The sequence below is a fragment of the Ochotona princeps genome, chromosome 9 (genome assembly GCF_030435755.1).
Source record: "Ochotona princeps isolate mOchPri1 chromosome 9, mOchPri1.hap1, whole genome shotgun sequence".
NCBI lineage: Eukaryota > Metazoa > Chordata > Mammalia > Lagomorpha > Ochotonidae > Ochotona > Ochotona princeps.
In genome coordinates, this window is record NC_080840.1 from 75,057,850 (window position 1) to 75,076,723 (window position 18,874).

General features: G+C 38.6%; 1 protein-coding gene across 2 annotated transcripts in view; it reads right to left on the bottom strand.

Annotated features, from left to right (window-relative positions):
• Positions 1-769: 769 nt before the first annotated feature.
• Positions 770-18,874, bottom strand: part of SLC26A7 (solute carrier family 26 member 7) — a 118,416-nt gene continuing 100,311 nt past the window's right edge. For both annotated transcript variants that reach the window (XM_058668805.1, XM_004597226.2), the window contains 5 exons: positions 16,507-16,555; positions 7,681-7,781; positions 3,118-3,172; positions 2,935-3,038; positions 770-1,380 (listed from right to left, as the gene is read on the bottom strand). In XM_058668805.1, the coding sequence (XP_058524788.1) occupies positions 1,345-1,380; positions 2,935-3,038; positions 3,118-3,172; positions 7,681-7,781; positions 16,507-16,555 (345 nt within the window). In that variant the 3' untranslated portion in view covers positions 770-1,344. The remainder of the gene's footprint in view (positions 1,381-2,934; positions 3,039-3,117; positions 3,173-7,680; positions 7,782-16,506; positions 16,556-18,874) is intronic.

Consider the following 18,874-nt stretch of genomic DNA (forward strand, 5'->3'; position numbering starts at 1 on the left):
CCTTAGAATTTATTGTTATAGAAGTCCTCAAAGCACCTACATGACCAATCTTTAATTTATTGTCAGTGCTTGTATCAAACTCACTTTAAAGTACCTTGCTTTCTCTTACTCTGGTAATTTGCAGAACAGTGAAATATAATGAAGACTGAAAAATAATTGCTTATGTAAGAATAATTGCTTGTACATGTGCATTTTTGAAGGGAAGATTTCCTCCTAGGTAAATCAATTTGTTAAAGTATAAAACTTTATGTACCTGTATATGACTGAAAATATATACAAGCATGAAAACCATGCCTTGTAGAATCCTTCCTGATTTAGGTACCTATTTGTTAATTATCCTGTCATACGAATGAGCTTACACATAATCATATCAAGCTCTCCTTTAATAAAAAAACTACACAGCAATGCAGATGGATAAGTATGCTACATTTTATTGCTGTCTCTCTGAAATCAGAAAGTTCAAAACTACTACAGTTAATCTTATGTCGGAATAGCATAAAGCTAGCCTATTGGTATTTCCTAATCTAAAAAGGTGCATGTAAAAAATACAAAACAGGCAATTTTCATATTTCTGGCTCCGAAAAAACTCAAGCAGAAAATAAAGACACTTATGTTGGGGAGATGGGTGTGGGGGATGTGGAGATGAGAGAGTTTAGATTTATCTGGAATGAATATCCCAAGCATTTCCATTCTTCATAACAAAATTTACTTAGATCAATATTTTTTTCTTATCACTATACCACTTTTCTGGCAAATGTGGAAGTCCCCATGAATACCTCAAGAATGGACTTATTTCAATAAAAATACATAATTTCTGGTGTGTCATTTGTTTGTTTTCTTGGTAATTTTATTTTTCTGTTATATAAGATAATAGTTAGCCTGATTGATATTTCAGTGTTTTGGGGGGGTGAGGGAACAGAAAATTTTATATTTGGTGAGTTGTTTTATGTTACAGATGATCCTCAATTTTTACAAATGGCTTATAAATGTTTCGAATCTCATGACTAAAGTGTGTGTCATTTTTACAATCAACTTATGGCAAAACAGACATAAAACTACACAGCGTACTGCAGCCATAGGAAATAAAATCACGTTTACCCATAAGTACATCAAAATTACATGCATACTGATTTTACATAAACAGTGAACCTGCTTACTCATAAAGGCTAAGAAAATCTATTGGCATATCTCAGTCGATGGATGTGCAGGTACTAATGTTAAGTCACATCCTGCTTCATAGTAGAGGTTATCGGTAAGATATAAACAAAAGAATGTGCTAGATGCCAGTATTTGGCCTCCTCAGGCACCTGCAGAAGATAACAGATGTGCTGCAACAAAATGGCCTCACACTTCGCTGTGGTCATTGACCTTGTTCAAATTCTGAAATGGAAGAGAAAGAAATAAGCATATGCTACTCACTCCACTCCTACATCAGTACCACAGTGAAATCAGTCAGCTAAAGCAAGCTGCCCAGTCAAGCTGAGAAAAGGGGTGTTCTATGAGGTCACAAAAAGGAGTGATTTAACAGTCCACGTCCAAGGCCAACATGTTAACTTGGAGACTCGTTGCATCACTTTGAAATGGTGTGACTTCATTTAGTCTCCCATTTCTAAAAATGGGTTCAATAATATTACCTGTGATATAACACTGTGGCCCGATTTAGCTAATTATACGAGAAAATCCTTTAACATACTGAGCACTTAGTTCATGCTACTTAAATCATAATCATCATCATGCTGATCTTCATAACCATACTGTTATTAGTTCATAAATACATGAGGTTCTCATCGAATGTAATAATGCTAACCTTGCTGACACCAAATGTTTCTCCAGGGATGAGGAAAGGACAAGAATTTAAAAGTTAAACCAAAAATTATAGGAAATCAGAGTTCTAGGAACAGTCATAAAACCAAACCTTAAATCCAAGCATTCGGGGGCTAAGTTTAACATTTCTGATCATATGAGCAGTAGACTCCATAAATAATGCTTCTGATGAAGGCAATCAAACTAAGCTTAGAGACAAGGGCATCAAATCAGGGGGAAAATCTGCGTATTGGATTCAGATTTGTAGGGCAGCAAATCCTGCACGAAGTATGAAGGCAAACAGTTCACTGTTCATAGATGATCACCAAATTCTCCAGACAGAGAATCACTCATCTGCCAAGAGTCATTTGCAGGGCATTCAAAGTTATAAACATAAGGGGGCTAGCATTGTGGTGTTGTGGGTTACACTTCCATCTGTTGTGCGACATGCATGTAGTTTTACCAATGTTGCTGCAGGGATGCAGAACGTCTGGTTACAGGCGTTTTAAGTCCCAGCTGCTTCATTATGATCCAGCTAATGCACCAAGGAAGGCAGCAGAAAATGAGACTTGGCCCCCGCATTCATGTGGGAGACATGGATGGAATTCCATGCTACTGGTTTCATCCTGGCCCAACTCTGGCTACTGAAGCCATTTGGATAGTGAATAAAAGATATCTCCTTGTTCCTCTCTATCTCCCTCTCTAAGTCTGTGTCTAACCCTGCTTTTACAACACATAGTAATAAATTTGGTTTTTAAAATTAACTTAAAATTGGCCTGCAATACATTATCTAAATTAAATTTTGAGCCCCACCTAAGGATGCCTTGACAGGGACAGGCCAAGCCATTTTATGGGCCTTATATAGCCTACAGACCAGATGTCTCCCCACCACACACACATCTTGGAACATTGTTAAAGAATCCAAATTATCTTTAAAAGTTCATAACTAGTCCAAGAAAGGAAGGAACAGAACTCTTCACTTATAGCAGGTAAATCTGTGGCAAAGACTCACTTTGACAGATTTTTTAGATGGCAGAAGGAGAGCGTCTTATTTTTAAAAGGCCCGCAAAACCCATGGTTCTGTATTCTTACTTCTCTTATCATTCCTAAAAGCCAATTTTATCCACTCACCTTATTTAAATAGCTGCTTCTTATTGCAGCAGACACCGATTCAAAGAAAATTGGTTTTTCCGAATCTAGGTTTCCATAGTACTCCATTGCTTTTGTCAAGGAAGCTACAAGAAAGGACATGTTGTTTATCAAAACACAGAATGGCAGAATTGTGCTTAACGACAGCCAAGGACTCTGCATTACCTGTGCAATTGGCTAATGATATATCCACACTCCTGGTCTGACAGTCCATGTAGACCTGCAAAGATATTTTAAGTATGAGTTGGTTATCCTGCGTTAAGTATAGCAACAACTAATGTAGGATAACTGGCAGCAAGAGCTAATAAGAACATCAGAAAAGATGTGTTTAGTTAAGAGACCATGCTTCTGAAGTCAAACCACCAGAGGGAGGCATTGTTACACTGTTGGGCATACCTTGGCCAGCACTGAGAAGGCCAAGATCAACACAGCAGGGAACACACAGGATCTTTACTGTCACTGAATTTGGCTGCTTACATTTTCCACTTTATCCTGCAAGGTAAAAGCACCCTCTCCCCATCCCTGTTAGAATGAGAAGTCGAAGATCATCTGTGCAAAGTAATGACCGTTGCCAACTTATTTCAGTATTGCATAATGATTTCAGCTTATTCCGGACTCCATAGGATAGCATCTATGAATGGTCAGCCGAGAACTTAACTAGTTCTCAAGCAAGTTTCGTCACCCCACTTCCTTTGCTAAAGATCCATCAGGAGAAACATCCTCACTAATTAGCTTGGCATACTTGAGAATCCTGCCTCCTTAAGGTCCAGAAAATCTTCAGTAGAAATTCACCAAAAGTCAATACATGAAATTCAGTGAAAGTAAATCCAGAAATATTAGTTACAGTAGGGTCGATTTGGCTACTCGGAAGTGATACGTCTTACACACAAAATATTAAAAGCTGTATATGATGCAGTCTAACAGAATGCGTGATACATCCAACATTTCTCTCATATTCCTCCAGCAGTGAGCAATTCTTTCTCTGTGAGAATTGTGAAGAACTGTGTATTACTTTGGGCATAAATGAACAAGCAAACAACGATTTTAAAAAATGTGGGCCCGGCGGCATGGCCTAGCGGCTAAAGTCCTCGCCTTGAAAGCCCCGGGATCCCATATGGGCACTGGTTCTAATCCCAGCAGTCCTGCTTCCCATCCAGCTCCCTGCTTGTGGCCTGGGAAAGCAGTCGAGGACGGCTCAAAGATTTGGGACCCTGCACCCGTGTGGGAGACCTGGAAGAGGTTCCAGGTTCCCGGCTTCAGATCGGCACAGCACTGGCCGTTGAGCTCACTTGGGGAGTGAATCATTGGACGGAAGAGCTTCCTCTCTGTCTCTCTCCTCTCTGTATATTTGACTTTGTAACAAAAATAAATAAATCTTTAAAAAAATGCATTGACTGGGAATCAGGCCTTGAATAAATGGTTCCTGGCTCTGTAGAATACAACAGCTAATTCAAGGTGACCTCTCAGCGTTTGACTTTTCCTTAAGCTCAATGAAGTACAAACACATTGCTATGCATGGCTTGTGGACGCTGATAAGCATAATCTCCAGTTCACTGACCTTTCCAGTGTCCCATGTCAAAAAATAAATGGAAGTCGCTGCCCCTTCTTCAACTTGTGTCTCGCAGGAGAAACGTTCCCTGTGTTATAACAACTAATAAAACAGCACAGGAGGTACGGTGAGGAGGTAGGGAGACATGCATAGCCGAGGAGTCCTCGGACTGTTGTCCCAGTGGTCAAGCCTTAAAACAAACTGTTGTGGCATTATATGCACATTAAGATGTGGACAGCTAATATTCAGATCCAGGGTGAATCTCTCCTTAAACTCTATACACTTAGTATGTGTCATCATGTTATTACAACAAATATGAAGCAAAGTGAATTAAGGACATTATGGGCCAGGTACTGTAGCCTAGTGGCTAAATTCCTCACCTTGCATGCATCAGGATCCCATATGGGTGTCAATTCATTTCCAGCTGCTCTACTTCCCATCCAGCTCCCTGCTATAGCCTGGGAAAGCAGTGGAAGACGGCCCACAGCCTTGGGACCCTGCACCCACATGAAAGACCCAGAGGAGGCTCCTGGCTCCTGGCTTTGGACCAGTTCACTTCTGGCCATTGTGATCACTTGGGGAGTGAATCAGCGATGGAAGATCTTCCTCTCTGTCTCTCCTTCTCTCTGTATATCTGATTTCCCAATAAAAATAAATAAGTCTTTAAAAAATCAAAAATTCATATGTAAGAAAATTAATTCAAAAGTCCTTGTTTTGTAGGCACAAATTTGAAAAATGCTCACAAACAGATGTCATTTTTTTAATTAAAAATAAATGGAAACAATTTACCTTCTTTGTTTACTTCATTGTTTTCAATTTTGTCATCACTAGAATGAGAGCTTAAAAACAACACAAACAGTCTTTCCCAACAAGTCTAGGTCCATAAATTGACCATCAATCCTAAACTCATCGGGAATAGGAAATCATTTTCTTCTCTTTAATAACTTAGAGTCTTATTTTTCACTCTCCCAGAGAGGGCAGATAATAACTTCAGACAAAAAAAAAATTTAATGAAATTGACCAAAAACATGCGCTAGCAGGAAATCCTGGTTTAACCTTCCTCAAAACGTGAGCTTTAGACTATCTGCATCAAATTTACCTGCAATTGTTTAAAATGATGATCCTGAGGGAGACTTGAGACAGGGAGGGCGCATTTAAATGCACAGCTCCAACAGGCACTCGGGTTATACATGTTTGTAGCACAGAGTAAACTCGAATGCCCAACCCAAGCAGCCATGCAGTGGCAAGGGCCTACGTACATACAACCCATGTTTAGTGGTGAGGAAGTAAGAGTTGGAATGGAATAATATGCCCACTTTTGGAAAGATTTTGAAGAAACCAAGAAGGAAATAAGAGTATAGTATATGGGGAAAATGTTAACTCATTAAAAATAGTCACTGGATACAAGATGGAAGATATTTTAACATCAATCGTTTCACATCGTTATTTGCTTTCCAAATACCTGATAATCCTGAAACAAATCAGCCCCTCATTTTCACAAATGAATAAACCCAAATCCACACATGTGAGATGATTTCTCCAGCCCCCTGGACTGAGACTTCACCCTTGGACTTAAGTATACAAGCTGTCCTAATTTCCCAGCGTTGACCTATGCATTACGTTGGACTTGAAAGGCAGAAATTTCTACATCTAAACCAAGAATGAATAGAGATAGAAGGTGTGCAACACTGCAAGAAAATGCCAAATTCCATTCTGTGAAGATACCATTCTAGGACTTCTGATCTCAACTCCTGAAAGGGCAATGTTGGATTTTTATTTCTATCAATGAAAAGTTGCTAATACAAGGCAACCCCATCTATTACAAGTAAACTGGGCAAAAATATGAGAGTGACTAAGTTCAGACAAGCGGTATCACACAGCCCAGAATTGAAATCTTTGGGAGAAGCAGAACAAATGAGGGTGGTCCTCCGACCTGCCACAAAGCCTTCCAGGGTCATAATGTGATGAGAGGGACCCACACAAACACAGCAGCTTCACTGAGCTGTGAGTAAACGGGCATTCGGGGAGTCTACTGAAAGGAACATTTGTAGAGGACAGTAAAAGAGATGGGCCTTGGAAGAGCTCTAATTTCACAGAGTTTTAACAGAGGTTTTGGTTAAGGGTGGATGCTGTAGGAGGCCAGGCAAGGTAAGAAAGCTTTGGTAGAAGACAGGGAGCCGAGTGGCATACACATAAGTGGGCAGAGGACCCAGGACACCAGGCCTGGAAGATGCTTAGAATGCCATTTTCCTCCCCAGTCAATGCGGTCATTCAGGGAAAGGACAGAAAGGAAGAAGAGAGTCCATTCCTTCCTGACATAGAATACAATCCAAGGGCAGGGCAGCTTTCTCTGAATTGGCAACAAGAAGTGGTTTTCTAATTTGTGGGAAATGGGTTTGCGAGCTACATCAGTTTTAAAGAAACAATCCAATGGAATTGTATGTTTTGCACACATAAATCATGGAGACCATAGAAGGTGGCAATGTCACCCAAGGAGACAGAGACAAGTCCTTGTGTTGGGCCCTGCAAAGAGTGGAAACGACACTGGGCTTAGTGATATGTCAAGCTCAAGGATTGTGAATAAATACCTTGACTTCTGATACCCACATGCGTGTAAAACTGGAAAATTTGTCTGAAAACAAGCCTACACAGACCTGAAGCATAAAACCTATGCCCTTGGTGGCGAAGAGGGGAGGGGCGGGGAGACATGGTGTGATGGCTCAATTGCCTGGTCCTCTACCTTCAAGCACCAGGATTGCCTGTGGATGCCAGTTCATGTCCAAGCTGCTCCACTTCCCATCCTGCTCCCTGCTTGTGGCCTGGGAAAGCAGTTGAAGATGGCCTAAAGCCCTGGGAACCTGCACCTGCATGAGAAACCTGGAGGAAGCATCTGGCTCCTGGCCTTGGATCAGCTCAGTTCTGGCCATTGTGGCCATTTGAGGAGTGAACCAGCCAATAGAAAGTTATTTCTCTCTGTCTTTCGTTCACTCTGTAAATCTGCCTTGCCAATAAAAATAAATGTCTTAAAAAAGAAAAAAAGTCCACGTCCTTGGCTAAGAAGAGGAAAAGATGAGTGTGGAAATAAGCAGGCTCAAGACGCTGAGCTGAGAGGGGCAGGTGAAATCCTGGTTACTGAAGGGACCTCAAGGTCTCAGTCCAAACCCAGGTTGTGAAAATACCTCAACCAGCACAGAGACTGCAGAAGAGTCAAAGAACGTCAATCCGCTGCAGTCCAGGATCAGTGAACACTTCTCAGTAGGGAAGGGCTGCAAAGTTTCTTCTGTAGGAAGAACAGAGATCAGCGTTAGGGAGAATGCCTGGCAATTGCTGCTGCTGAATTTGCTGATTGGCAGGAAGACAACACTGCCTAATGCATATCACCACTAAATTTGAACACTTTGGGGCTGGCATTGTGGTGTAGCAGGCAATGTGAGAATCACACATAGGTGCTCGCTGAAGTTCTGGCTTCTCCGCCTAAAATTTAACTCTATGCTGTTGAGCCTGAGAAAGCAACAGAGGATAGCCCAAGTGTTTGGACCCCTGCCATGTGTGTACAAAACCTGGATGAAGCTCCTGCCTCCTGCCTTCCACCCAGTCCTGGTCATTGCATCCATTTGAGGAATGAACCAGCAGATGGAATTTCTCTCTCTCTCTCTCTCTCTCTCTCTCTCTCTCTCTCTCTCTCTCTCAACTCTAACTTTCAAAGAAATAAATGCTGATTAAATCTGAATATTTCTTATTTCTTACACTTTTTAGTTAACTACTAATTGCTCCTGAACTTTGCGTTTTGATTACTAGAGATTTATTTCAGGATGTTATCATAAATCAGAGACAAAAACAGACAAAAACAGGATGAGCTAGTTGCCAGATAAGCAACCCTGAGACTTAGTAAGATCACGTGCTTTGAAAAGAACATCTTGCAAGTTAGCACTCATTACCAACAAAAACTTAGGCCTTGAGACATTCTCAATATTGTGCTTTTCTGGCCCAGTGTGGTATGCTAGCGGCTGCAGTCATTGCATTGCACATGCCAACATCCCAGATGGGCACCGGTTCTAACCCCAGCAGCCCTGCTTCTCATCCTGCTCCCTGCTAGTGGTCTGGGAAAGCAGTGGAGGTAGTTCCAATGCCCTGGGATCTTGCATCCTATGGCAGACCCAGAAAAGGCTCTGTGCTCCTGGCTTCGGATCAGTGCATCCCTGGCTGTTGCTTCTACTTGGGGAGTTAATCAGCGGATGAAAGACCCTTCTCTCTATATATCTGACTTTATAATAAGAATAAAATCAATCGGAATATATTTTAAATAATAAATTAAAAATTTACAAATAGTGTGCTTTCCACAATTATCAGCTTCTTTCAAGAGTGCTTCCAGTGGCAGAGTTTTGCTTGATAATAACTGAAATTTACACAATGTGAAGGAGCCATACTTTAGAAAAAGTTGTCTTGCTGACACTTGTCCTTGTAAGGCTCTGCGTAAGGGACTGGAAAATTAAGCGTCATTTGGTTCATAGTCAAACTGCTTCTGAATTCACCTGACACAGTAGCCTCCTTCACTTCCCCCAAACATTTTTTTTTTTTAAAGGCCAAAGTCTTGTTCCCAAACCCATAGGACAGACCAAAGACCAGAAATAGAAGAGCTTTATGTATGTTATATGTTGTGTATAAACCAAACACTTTTCTTAAGAGTCCATTTTGTCGGGGCCCGGCGGCGTTGCCTAGCGGCTAAAATTGTCACCTTGAAAGAACCGGGATCCCATATGGGCACCGGTTCTAATCCCAGCAGCCCCACTTCCCATCCAGCTCCATGCTTGTGCCCTGGGAAATCTGTCCATGACAACCCCAAGACTTGGGACTCTGCACCCGTGTGGGAGACCTGGAAGAAGTTCCTGGCTCCTGGCTTCAGATTGGCACAGCACCGGCCGTTGCGCTCGCTTGGGGAGTGAATCATTGGAAGGAAGATCTTTCTCTCTGTCTCTCCTCCTCTCTGTATATCTGACTTTCCAATAAAACTAAAATAAAATCTCTAAAAAAAAAAAAGCCCATTTTGTCATTTTGGTTTACTGTCTGTATGCCACAGTTTTCGAGTGAGAGATGACAATGTTTCTCATGAGTAACAAGCCACACGGTCTTACGGCAATAGTAGACATATTCTACCAAATAAACAAACTTATTAGCTAGTAGGAAATAACCTGAAAATATTAACGGGAATAATTTTGCCACTCAAAATTCTCAGTCTTTTCCCTTATGTTGGCTATTGAATAGTATACCAATGGTTGTTTCTCATTTGGAAAGAAGAAAATACAGCACATATATATATATGTATATGCTGTATATATATATATATATATTCCTTATGTTGGCTATTGAATAGTATACCTATGGTTGTTTCACAGTTTGAAAAGAAGAGAAAATACAGCATATATATATGCAAATGGCTACTATCTAGATATAAAAGTAATCAAGCGAAAATCACAAAATTGTTCTTGATAATCTTATAAGGGTGTTAACAGTAAAAATAGAGAGACTACACATTAATTTTAAGGGCTTTGAAAAGTGATGTTAAAGTATGGAATATTCCCTGCAAGTTTAACCTTTAGGTCCAAATTAATGTCTGTTGTCTGGAAAAATTACTACAGAGTACATACTATGTCTTAGAAAAATTTTTAGATTCAGTGGGTGGTAATAAACATGGGTGAGATTCTATTTCCTTTATCGAGGAGCTTATAATATCCTTGGGTGCCAGGGGCAGCACTGGAGTGTAAATGACAGATTAAAAATGATAAAATGAGAAAGAGTTGGGCTATTACAAAGAAGTATTGTTGGAATAATCTGCAAATGTTTTATGGAAGAAAGAGTAGGTTTGAAAAAGGTGTAAGATTCCACAGGTCACAAATAATACAGAGTTATAAATATCCCAGCCATATGGACACTCCTAATTAGACACTAATGAGAGAGTAGGATCTCCAACTCCGCCTCCTCCTATTCCACCAGCAATGACTGAGGGCCAGCTATGTGACAGGCACCCCACGGGTGCTTTCTGTTTCCTCTGGGGAAGGGAGGCTAAACAATGAGATTGAAGCCGTGCTTCCATTGACCTAAGATGGTAAATTGCATCACATAAAAAACTAATGATAACAACTTAACTGGACAGGCACAGACATTTGATTATGGTACATTTTCCCAGTGAAATAAAACAAGACCTTTGCATTTTTTTCTCAGCTCAATAGTTGAAGTTATCACTGCTAGATCACAGGAAACTTAACAGATATTTTGAATTTAGAAATATTGCAGCGCGAAAGAATCCACTTCTATGTAATCCAGAGATTTATCTCCAAATGATTAGAAAGTGGTAAATAAAAGGTATTTAAAATTCTTTGGGCCCGGCACAATAGTGTATGCTTAAAGTCCTTGCCTTGCACGCATCAGGATCCCATATGGTCGCCGGTTCCAATCCCAGCGGCCCCGCTTCCCATCCAGCTCCCTGCTTGTGCCCTGGGAAAGCAGTTGAGGACGGCCCAGATCCTTGGGACCCTGCACCCATGTAGGAGACCCAGAGGAGCTCCTGGCTCCTGGCTTCGGATTGGCGCAGCTCCAGCCATTGCACTCACTTGAGAAGTGAATCATCGGACGGAGGAACTTCCTCTCTGTCTCCCCTCCTTTCTGTATATATATGCCTCTCCAATAAAAATAAATAAATCTTTAAAAAAATTTTTTAAAAGGTAATTAAAATTCTTTAAGAAAAAAGTGATTTATCTTCTCTAGCCTGTCATATTCATAACTTCTAAATTCTATTTGCCTTATTTTCTCATGATTCTTTAAATACTTTAAGTGTTGATGGATGTTTGATTAAGAAAAGCTTGGAGTGTTGCTAGCGGATACAATTTTGTTGTTACAGAATGCATTCATGCTGTGTCTTGCTTTGCTCTTTATTTTTTACAACTGAGTTCCTTTTGCTATTACTTTCATCAAATATGTGTATAATTTCAGAAAGAAGTTGAACAAAATAAAATAACGGAAAAGAGCCCTGCCATTTAATGGCAAATAATAATTTAAGTCAGCTCTTTTAAGAGAAACAACTCACGATTCTCTTTTCCAAATGAAAAAGACATCCTTAATGGTAAAGTTACCAATTGACTCACACAAACTTGTAAACAGAACAGACATTTCTGAAAGCATTCGTAAGAGAAGCTTCACATTACACATGATCCATTTAGTTCTGCCATTGTCCTGATTTTATGGCTATAACCTTGTGTTCTAAGTTTCTGAGTAAATCAAACAGTGTAATAAAAATCACATCACCCCAGAAAAGAGGAAGTGAATGCACAGCTAATGCCCTGCCTTAAGCAAAGTGAGGTAGGCTCGGAGCATGTGCAATGGAGACGGCTAATCTACACCCATGTGGAATGTGGTAAATGATGGGCTTTATCTACAAAAAAACAACATTTCAGAAAGAAATTAACCATCAGGTGTGGGTTTGCAATTAACTCCAGACGGTGGAAGCCAGCTCTTTCCTGAGGAATATTCATTAACTCCTTTAATTAAAAAGTATTCATAGTTACATAATTTAGGAGAGCTTTCAAATACTTCAAAACATTCTGACAGTCTGTGAGTCACTCATAATCTTTTTTAAAGAAACTATTTTCTGTTGGTATTAATTAACTGTTGAGAAGCTGATTCAGATCTTTAATTTCTTAGGAAATAAGGGTGCAATAAACATTTTGGGCAAACTGTAACACTACCTTTGCAAAGCACATGAGGAATGCTTCATTCATTCACACAGCCTTTTAATAAATATGCATTCAGTGCCTACTTCAAGAATTACCCCGGGTGGTGAGGGGGCAGCATGGTAGCCTAGTGGCTAAAGTCCTTGCCTTGCACGCACCAAGATCCCATATGGGCGCAGGTTTTAGTCCCGGCGACCCCGCTTTCTATCCAGCTCCCTGCTTGTGGCCTGGGAAAGCAGTCCAGGATGGCCCAAGGCCTCAGGACCCTGTACCCATGTGGGAGACCCAGAGGAAGCTCCTGACTGTTGGCTTCAGATCAGCACAGGGCTGGCCATTGTGGCAGCTCGGAGGAATGAATCAGTGGACAGAAGATCTTCCTCTCTGTCTTTCATTCTCACTGTACATCTGACTTTCCAATAAAAATAGATAAATTCTAGAAAGAAAAAGAGAGAGAGAGAGAGAAAGAGAGAGAGAGAGAGATTGATTTACTCCTGGGAATAAGTAGAACAAGAGAATAATGGCATCTTTCTTGAAAATACAACCAAACAGGGAAATATGTTAAGTAAACTAATCATTTGAAGTATTGCAAGGGTTGGAGCAGGTGTGCGGACAGAGCTAAGGAGGCATGCGCAACTTAGTATGATAAAATAATGACCTTACAAAGATTTCCACATCTTAATCCCCAGAGCCCAGAAACATTTTACTTTCATGGCAAAAGGAAGTTTGCAGGCTTGGTTAAAATAAAGATAGATAGATAGATAGATAGATAGATAGATAGATAGATAGATAGATAGATAGAGGGTTTATACTAGATTAATCACATGGTCTCAATGAGGCAAACAGAAAATTCAGAATCAGGAAAGAAGTGCTATCAAAAACAGGTATCAGAAAAAGATAAGATGTCCTACTGCTGGTTTGTATATGAGGAATGGAGCCATAGACAAGAAATTCAGAAGAGCCCCAGAAATTCTTCTAGATCTTTTACAATGAATATACCCCTGCCTTCCAAAATTTCAAGTTTAACATCCAAAAGATGTGTTATAGCCTTTAATCACCCAAAACTATTAAACCTGTATTTTCAATCACAGAAACAATGGTAATTTATACAACTAGGTTGGTTTGGTGAATGGGAAGGTGATTATGCCACTAATATGTACAAAAAATCAAAATAAAATAAGTACTATACCAGCATTACAGAAATGTTCTACATGAGGTTAGGAAAGATTAGAAGGGGGTTGGCATTGTAGCACAGCAGGTACAGCCACCACCTGTGGTGTTAGCATTCTATTTGTGTGCCAGTTCAAGTTCAGGCGCCTACATTTCTAAGCCAGCTCCCGACTAATACACCCAGGAAAGTAGTGCAAGATGGCCCGCGCCATTGGGCCCTGCAACCATGTGGCAGACCTGGGAGGATGGAGTGAGCCAGTGGACAAATCTCTCTCTCTAACTTTGACTTTCAAATAAATAAAAAATAAATCTTAAAAAAAAGATTGACATTTGAGCTACATCCATTTATGTAGGTCAATGCAGATATTAATTCAAATATTTCCAGTCAATTCTATTCTATGTTATATTTTTATTTAGAATATATTACACACTATAATGCAATTGATGTTACTAGGTTTCCATTTCCCCTTACATAAAGATTCTACATATTATTTATCCATTGTACTATAACTTTAGTTATTTCTAACTTTGGCAAGATTAAAACAAAATTCTATGAAGAATTTTATATATATTTCCAGATACAAATACTTAGAGATTTCTCTTTATTGTCTTCAATAGTGCAGAAAAATTAACGTTTTTTAAGTATAAATGAGACTAGAATATGTGTTCCATTGTCTTACTTCAATTATTGACATTATGCTTATCAGATTAATTCAATTCTCATGACTTAATATAGTGTTGCATGTATTGTAAAATCAACTGTATGAATAATAATTTTTCCACACTTGCTCCTTATGCTTAACATGCAATTTTTGTCCATGTTTGGTTAGTTACAAACTAGTCTCTCTTTCTTTGTGTGTGTTCCAGGCAGAGAGAAAGCAAACTCCCCCAACTTCTGTTTCATTTCCGAAATGCATCCAGTGGTGGGGGTTGAATCAAGCCAGTTCAGGAGCTCGAATTTCAGTTTAGCCCCACTGCACGAGTGCCGTGTGCACTGCTACTTGGCCATCACTACTTAGGGGCTTCTTGAACCAGTTAATCCTGTATATGTTCTGCATCTGTTCAGTTTCTGTGTTGGTCTTTAATATTTCCCCGTTTTTACTTGTATTAGATTAATTTTGCATTATCTAAACTTTATATGGATAATGAAATTATTACTTTTTGCTTTCATTCCTAATATATACAGTTTATTATGTAAAATTTTCATTTTACATAATTGCATCATTCCAAGTTTTGATAAGCATCATTTTATTTAGAATGTACTTTTCCCCTTTAGTTGTCAGATATTGATTTGATATCATTAGTTTAACCATCTGGGCTTTTTTTGTTTAAACTGAATTATTTGAAAAAGAGAGGCAGAAGACAGAGAAAGAGAGAGAGATCGCATCTACTTTGAATTCCCACAACAACCAGAACTGTGCCGTACTGAAGGAAAGCAGGGACTAGGAATTCCATCAGGGTCTCCCAGGTGGATCACAAGGGCTCCCATATTTGATTCATCTCCTGTTGCCTTTCAGGGCATGCATTAGCAGGCAGCTGGAACTGGGAGAGTTGGGACTTGATCCCAGCTACTTCAAAGGCATTTTAACCTGCTCACTCACTGTCTCGCTCTTGCTTCTTGCATCACCTCATAATTGTCCATCTATTATTTTTTGTTACTCATAATACAGCCAAAAGAAAACAAATCACAAATTAAGTGAGACATAAGATAAAAATACTCAATAAAAAGCAGGAGAGTCAAGATTGAGAGGTGAGACATCATCTTGTTATGATTTCATGAGTAACGAATTTCAATTAATGTTATATTTTAAAAGTCAATATTTAAAATGGAAACACCATTTACTTTTTCCGAACATGCATACTTGTATCAATTTATCACACCATAGCTCATGAATATTTATAAGAATAGTATACTCTGAAAAGGGGGAAAAAATCAAAATTTTGAAAAGTCAACCATTTTACTCTAAATGTAACTCTAGTCATGTTTACTCACAGTTGTGACCTAATAACAGAAGTATTTAATTATAATATTTAAATATTTAATTTTCTCTTTTATAAATCATGTCATAGCTCAAGGGCTTGGGCCTCTGCTACTCACATGCAAGATCTGTATAGAATGGTTGACTCCAGGTTTCTGCCTGGAACAACTCCAACTGTGTTGCTTTGGAGAGTAAACCAGTATTGGCAGATGGAAGATTCTCTCTCTCTCTTCCTCTCTACTTTTCAGATAAATGAATACTATTTAATAACTTCAAAAAGCATAGTTCTCAAAGGATTCAAATGAAACAATTCCATGAAGAAATAATTGCCCAAATATATCATATAATAAAAATAAGAGAATTTTGTATAACTCTTGACATGAACAACAGCCACAATTTAACAATTGCTAATGTTTTAATTTTAATAAATATCAAATTAAAAGATAATAGTGCAAGTTTTCAAAATCCCACTCAAATTATTTTATCATTTATTTCTCTATTATCCTATTGTTTTTCACTCACTTCAGAGCAGTTTAGCCTTTTTGTCCTTAAATTTTTCTATACTGAGACAAAATCATGTCAATTCATGAGTTTCAACAGAAGAGTAATTAAACTTTAGAGAATAAATGTAGATGCAAATAACTTAATAGGCATCTCCATATCAAAACATTTGTTTATATTACCCAAACTTGTAATTGCTTTAAATTGATTTTTTTTGAGAGGGGGAAAATCGCAAGTCAAAAAGATGATATTTGAGGAAAAAAAAATGTGATCCACATTAATATTAAATACAACTGATATTAAAATACAATATCAAATTTCATTCTGTGCTTGAACATTTATTTTAACTAAATATAAAAATGGCAGAGGAGGGAGACAGAAGGAAAGCATAGATGTAGGGGAAGGTAAAGGAAGGAGGAGAGTAAGAGAAGGAAAAGAAAGGAAGAGAAGAAAGAGGAGAGGAGGGAAGGAAAGAACAGAGAAGAGAGGAGGAAGAGAGAAGAAAAATAAGGAGGAGGAGAAAAGCGCAGACGAGTACAGAGAGAACTGAGAAGGGACCAAGACAGGAAGATTCTATTCTCCACTCTATATTCAAGTAAGCACACTATTCATTTTTTCTTTAAATGTAACTTACCATTGCAGTTGCCATTAGACAGAGAATTGAGCAATGTGTTTTGTTCACACTGAAACAAAAGCAAATGTGAAGAAAAGTAAATTTTATCAAAATTCATTTATGCTTTGAAGTACAAATCCTTGCTTTCTCCATAAAAAGGCAAACTTAGTCTCAACTGTTGTTTACTGCCTTGTTTTCAGAGTGATGCACACAGCATTCCTTGATACAATGAAATTATTTCATGGTATAATTGTATATTAGTAAATTCTGTCATCAAGTCAGACTGTGTCCTTTAGAATATTTTCTGTAAAACTGTATTTGATTTGGAAGTAGAGATGCATACTGCATTGCATCCTGACATTTGGATGTGATGTTCTCTAGTACACAGTTACTATACATTCTCTTAAACGAAAAGTCATAAAACAAAATCAATGACAGGAATAACATGCTACTAAACGACCTACGTATTGCTCATGAAATGAAAATAAAAATCTAAAACTTTCTTGACCCAAAAGATGCTACTATGTGACCTATGAGTCAGTGGGCAAGTTAATATGAAAAAAAAAAAAAAAAACTTCCTTGAAGAAATTAAAATAAAAAAATCAAAACCCATGAGATGCAGCAAAAGGCATATCGGAAGGGCTATTGATCTTGTATTTTACATGAAGGTTGCCTTGAATCAGACAACATATGATATTTTTGCTTTTGGGATTGACTTGTTTCACTGAGCATAGTGGGCTCTAGTTGAGACCATCTAGTTGCAAATGGTATAATTTCATTCCTTTTAGTGGTTGAGTAGTATTCCACAAAATAAATGTACCAGTTTCTTTATCTACTCCTCTTGGGGCAGGCATCTGGATTGTTTTCGGGTCTTTACTATTGTAGATTGTGCTGCTGCAAATATAGAATTACAGATCCCCTTCTCATATGCAGATTTCATTTCCTTTCGCTATGTTCCCAGAAGTGGGGTAGCCGGGTAACATGGCAGATCAATTTTCATTTCTCTTAGCACTCTCCATACTTACTCACATAGTGGTTGTACTAGTTTACACTTCCACCAGCAGTGGAGTAGGGTACCTTCCCACATCCACGCCAGCAGGTGTTATTAATAGAGTTCTGAATGTAGTCCAACCTCACTGGAGTTAGGTGAAACCTCAATGTGGCTTTCATTAGTATTTCCCTGACAACCATGCTTCATATGACTATTAGCCATTTGATTTTGTTCTTTCAAAAAGTTACTTTTCATTTCCTTCACCCATTTCTTCACAAGGCCGTTTGCTGTTACTGAGTTTCTGAAGCTCTTTGTAAATCCTGATCAGTCCCCTATCAGTTGTGTAGTGTGCAAATATTTTCTCCTATTCCATTGGTTGTTTCTTCACTTTGTTGACTATTTTCTTTGCTGTTCAGAAGCTTCTTAGTTTGATGTTGTCCCTTTTCTTTGACTTCCTGTGCTTTTGGTGACTTTTCTGTCTTTCCCTACTCCTATTTCTTAGGGAATACTTCCTATGTTTTCCTCTAATAGTTTGATGGCTTCTGGATGCAGATTTAGGTTCTTGATCATTTAAAGCAGATTTTTTTGTATAGGATAAAGAGTGTCATTCTTACTTCTTACCTCTGCAGCCTGCTATAAAAATGTAGCAACAGCATTTGCTAAAGAGACTAGATGTTTCCCTGGGGTATTTTCAGTTCTCCTGTCAAAGATTAGTTGGCTGCAGATACATGGGCTCCCTTCTGGTGTATATATTGTGTTACATTGATCTTCTCTGTTTCTGTATCAGTACCTGACTGTTTCGATGATCATTGCTCTGTAGTATGTCTTGAGGTCTGCAATAGTGACTCTTCCAACGTTTTGTTCCTTCTTCGGGATAGTTTTGGCTATTCGTGTTCTCTTGTATTTCCACATGATGTTTTGTATCACCTTTTCTATTTCTGACACTATTAGGATTTTGATTGGGATTACATTGAATCTGTATATGACTTTGGGTCATATGGACATTTTGACGGTGCTGATCCCAGAGCATATGCAACTGTATCATAAAATAATAAAATAAATACATTTTCAAAAAGACTATATTTGCGTTGATCTTAGATCAGAAATTAAATATTTATATGTATTTTTAACATAACACTTCTAATCAGAAGTTTACTTCATTAGCACAACATACTTAGAGGCAGAGGCCTTGATTATGTATTTTACACTACACAAAAGTGAAATGTTCATCTATGGCTCTGCGAAAGTTCTGAGAAAGATTCCCATTTGTGGTTGTACTAGAAATACAAATGGCTCTTAATCTCACAATTAGGCTTCTGTGATCAGCACTGACGTCTCTGATGTAATATTATGCTATCTAATTCCCAAGTAACGGGTCATTATTTTTGCTAAGGATAA